Source organism: Fonticula alba, assembly GCF_000388065.1.
Source record: "Fonticula alba strain ATCC 38817 unplaced genomic scaffold supercont2.2, whole genome shotgun sequence".
Taxonomy (NCBI): domain Eukaryota; order Rotosphaerida; family Fonticulaceae; genus Fonticula; species Fonticula alba.
Window position 1 is genome coordinate 2,033,159 of NW_009242972.1, and position 1,062 is coordinate 2,034,220.

General features: G+C 67.8%; 1 protein-coding gene across 1 annotated transcript in view; it reads left to right on the forward strand.

Annotated features, from left to right (window-relative positions):
- Positions 1-1,062, forward strand: part of H696_01448 (hypothetical protein) — a gene marked incomplete at its 5' end in the record, with an annotated part of 13,511 nt that overhangs the window by 9,251 nt on the left and 3,198 nt on the right. The window contains 2 exons of the mRNA XM_009495344.1: positions 29-396; positions 541-995. Of these exons, the coding sequence (XP_009493619.1) occupies positions 29-396; positions 541-995 (823 nt within the window). The remainder of the gene's footprint in view (positions 1-28; positions 397-540; positions 996-1,062) is intronic.

Sequence of the window (1,062 nt, forward strand, 5' to 3'; positions counted from 1 at the left end):
CCGCCCCCGCCCCCGCCCCGGCCTCCAGTGCCGTGCACATCCTGCTCAGCATGCTCGTCCTGCGCATGCTCCGGTCGTCCTTCGGCAATCTCTCGGCCCGCAGCCACTACATCATGCTCCTGGCGCTGCTGCTGTACCTGCCGTCGGTGAGCTTCCTGGCCGGCTCGCAGCCCACCCCGGCCGACCAGCTGTTCGGCATCCCCTACCTCTTCCCGAGGTCGGTGCGCGCCATGGCCCCGGTCGTGGTGGCCTCCTTCCCCATGACCTACTCGGTGTGCCAGCTGGTCATGACCTTCTTCTGGCGCTTCAGCGACAACATCTACATCTCGCTGCAGCTGTCCAGCTTCTCGCAGCTGAGCTTCCTCCACCTGCTGGCGCTGCCGATCTTCTCCGTGGGTGCGTCGGTCCCTCGACACGCGCCTCCCCCCTTCCCAGTGCTTGGGGTGTTGGCTTTTTGTTTTGTCTTCCTCCGCCCCCGCGGGGGCCTGGGCCGGTCTCCCCTCTCTAATCCTCGTCCCCCCCCCCACGACTCCCCTGCAGCCTCCTCTTCTACGGTCTTCTGCGCCCTGCTGTCGGTCATCTTCTTCGATGCCCCCTTCGCCGCCGTGCGCGGGCTCTTCCTGTATAAGGTCCTGCACCCTCGGCCGGAGCGCTTCTGGGAGGCCAATCGGGTGATCCCCCCCCGGACCCATCTGGCCGCCTTGCGGGGCGTCTGCAGCGGGGCCCAGGGCTACGACCCGCGGCCGGCCTCCCAGCAGGCCATCAGCCTCAACAACCCGGCGGCCTCCTGGACTTCGGAGACCTTCTACTCGGACCTGACGTACAACTTCGACGAGTTCACCTACTCGCTGATTGCCTTCGAGCTGGCCAAGGACGGGCGGCTGGGCCGTCTGCTGCGCAACATCCCGGCCCCGGGCCAGCCGACCGCCCTCGGCACCGGCGGTGTCTTCAACCAGGTGGTCGGCGGGGACATCCTGCTCATGCACAATGACAATGTGCGTTGCTCTTGTGGTGTGGCGGCCGGCTGTCGTCGGCCTGTTTGGCCGGGGCCCCGCGCACGGC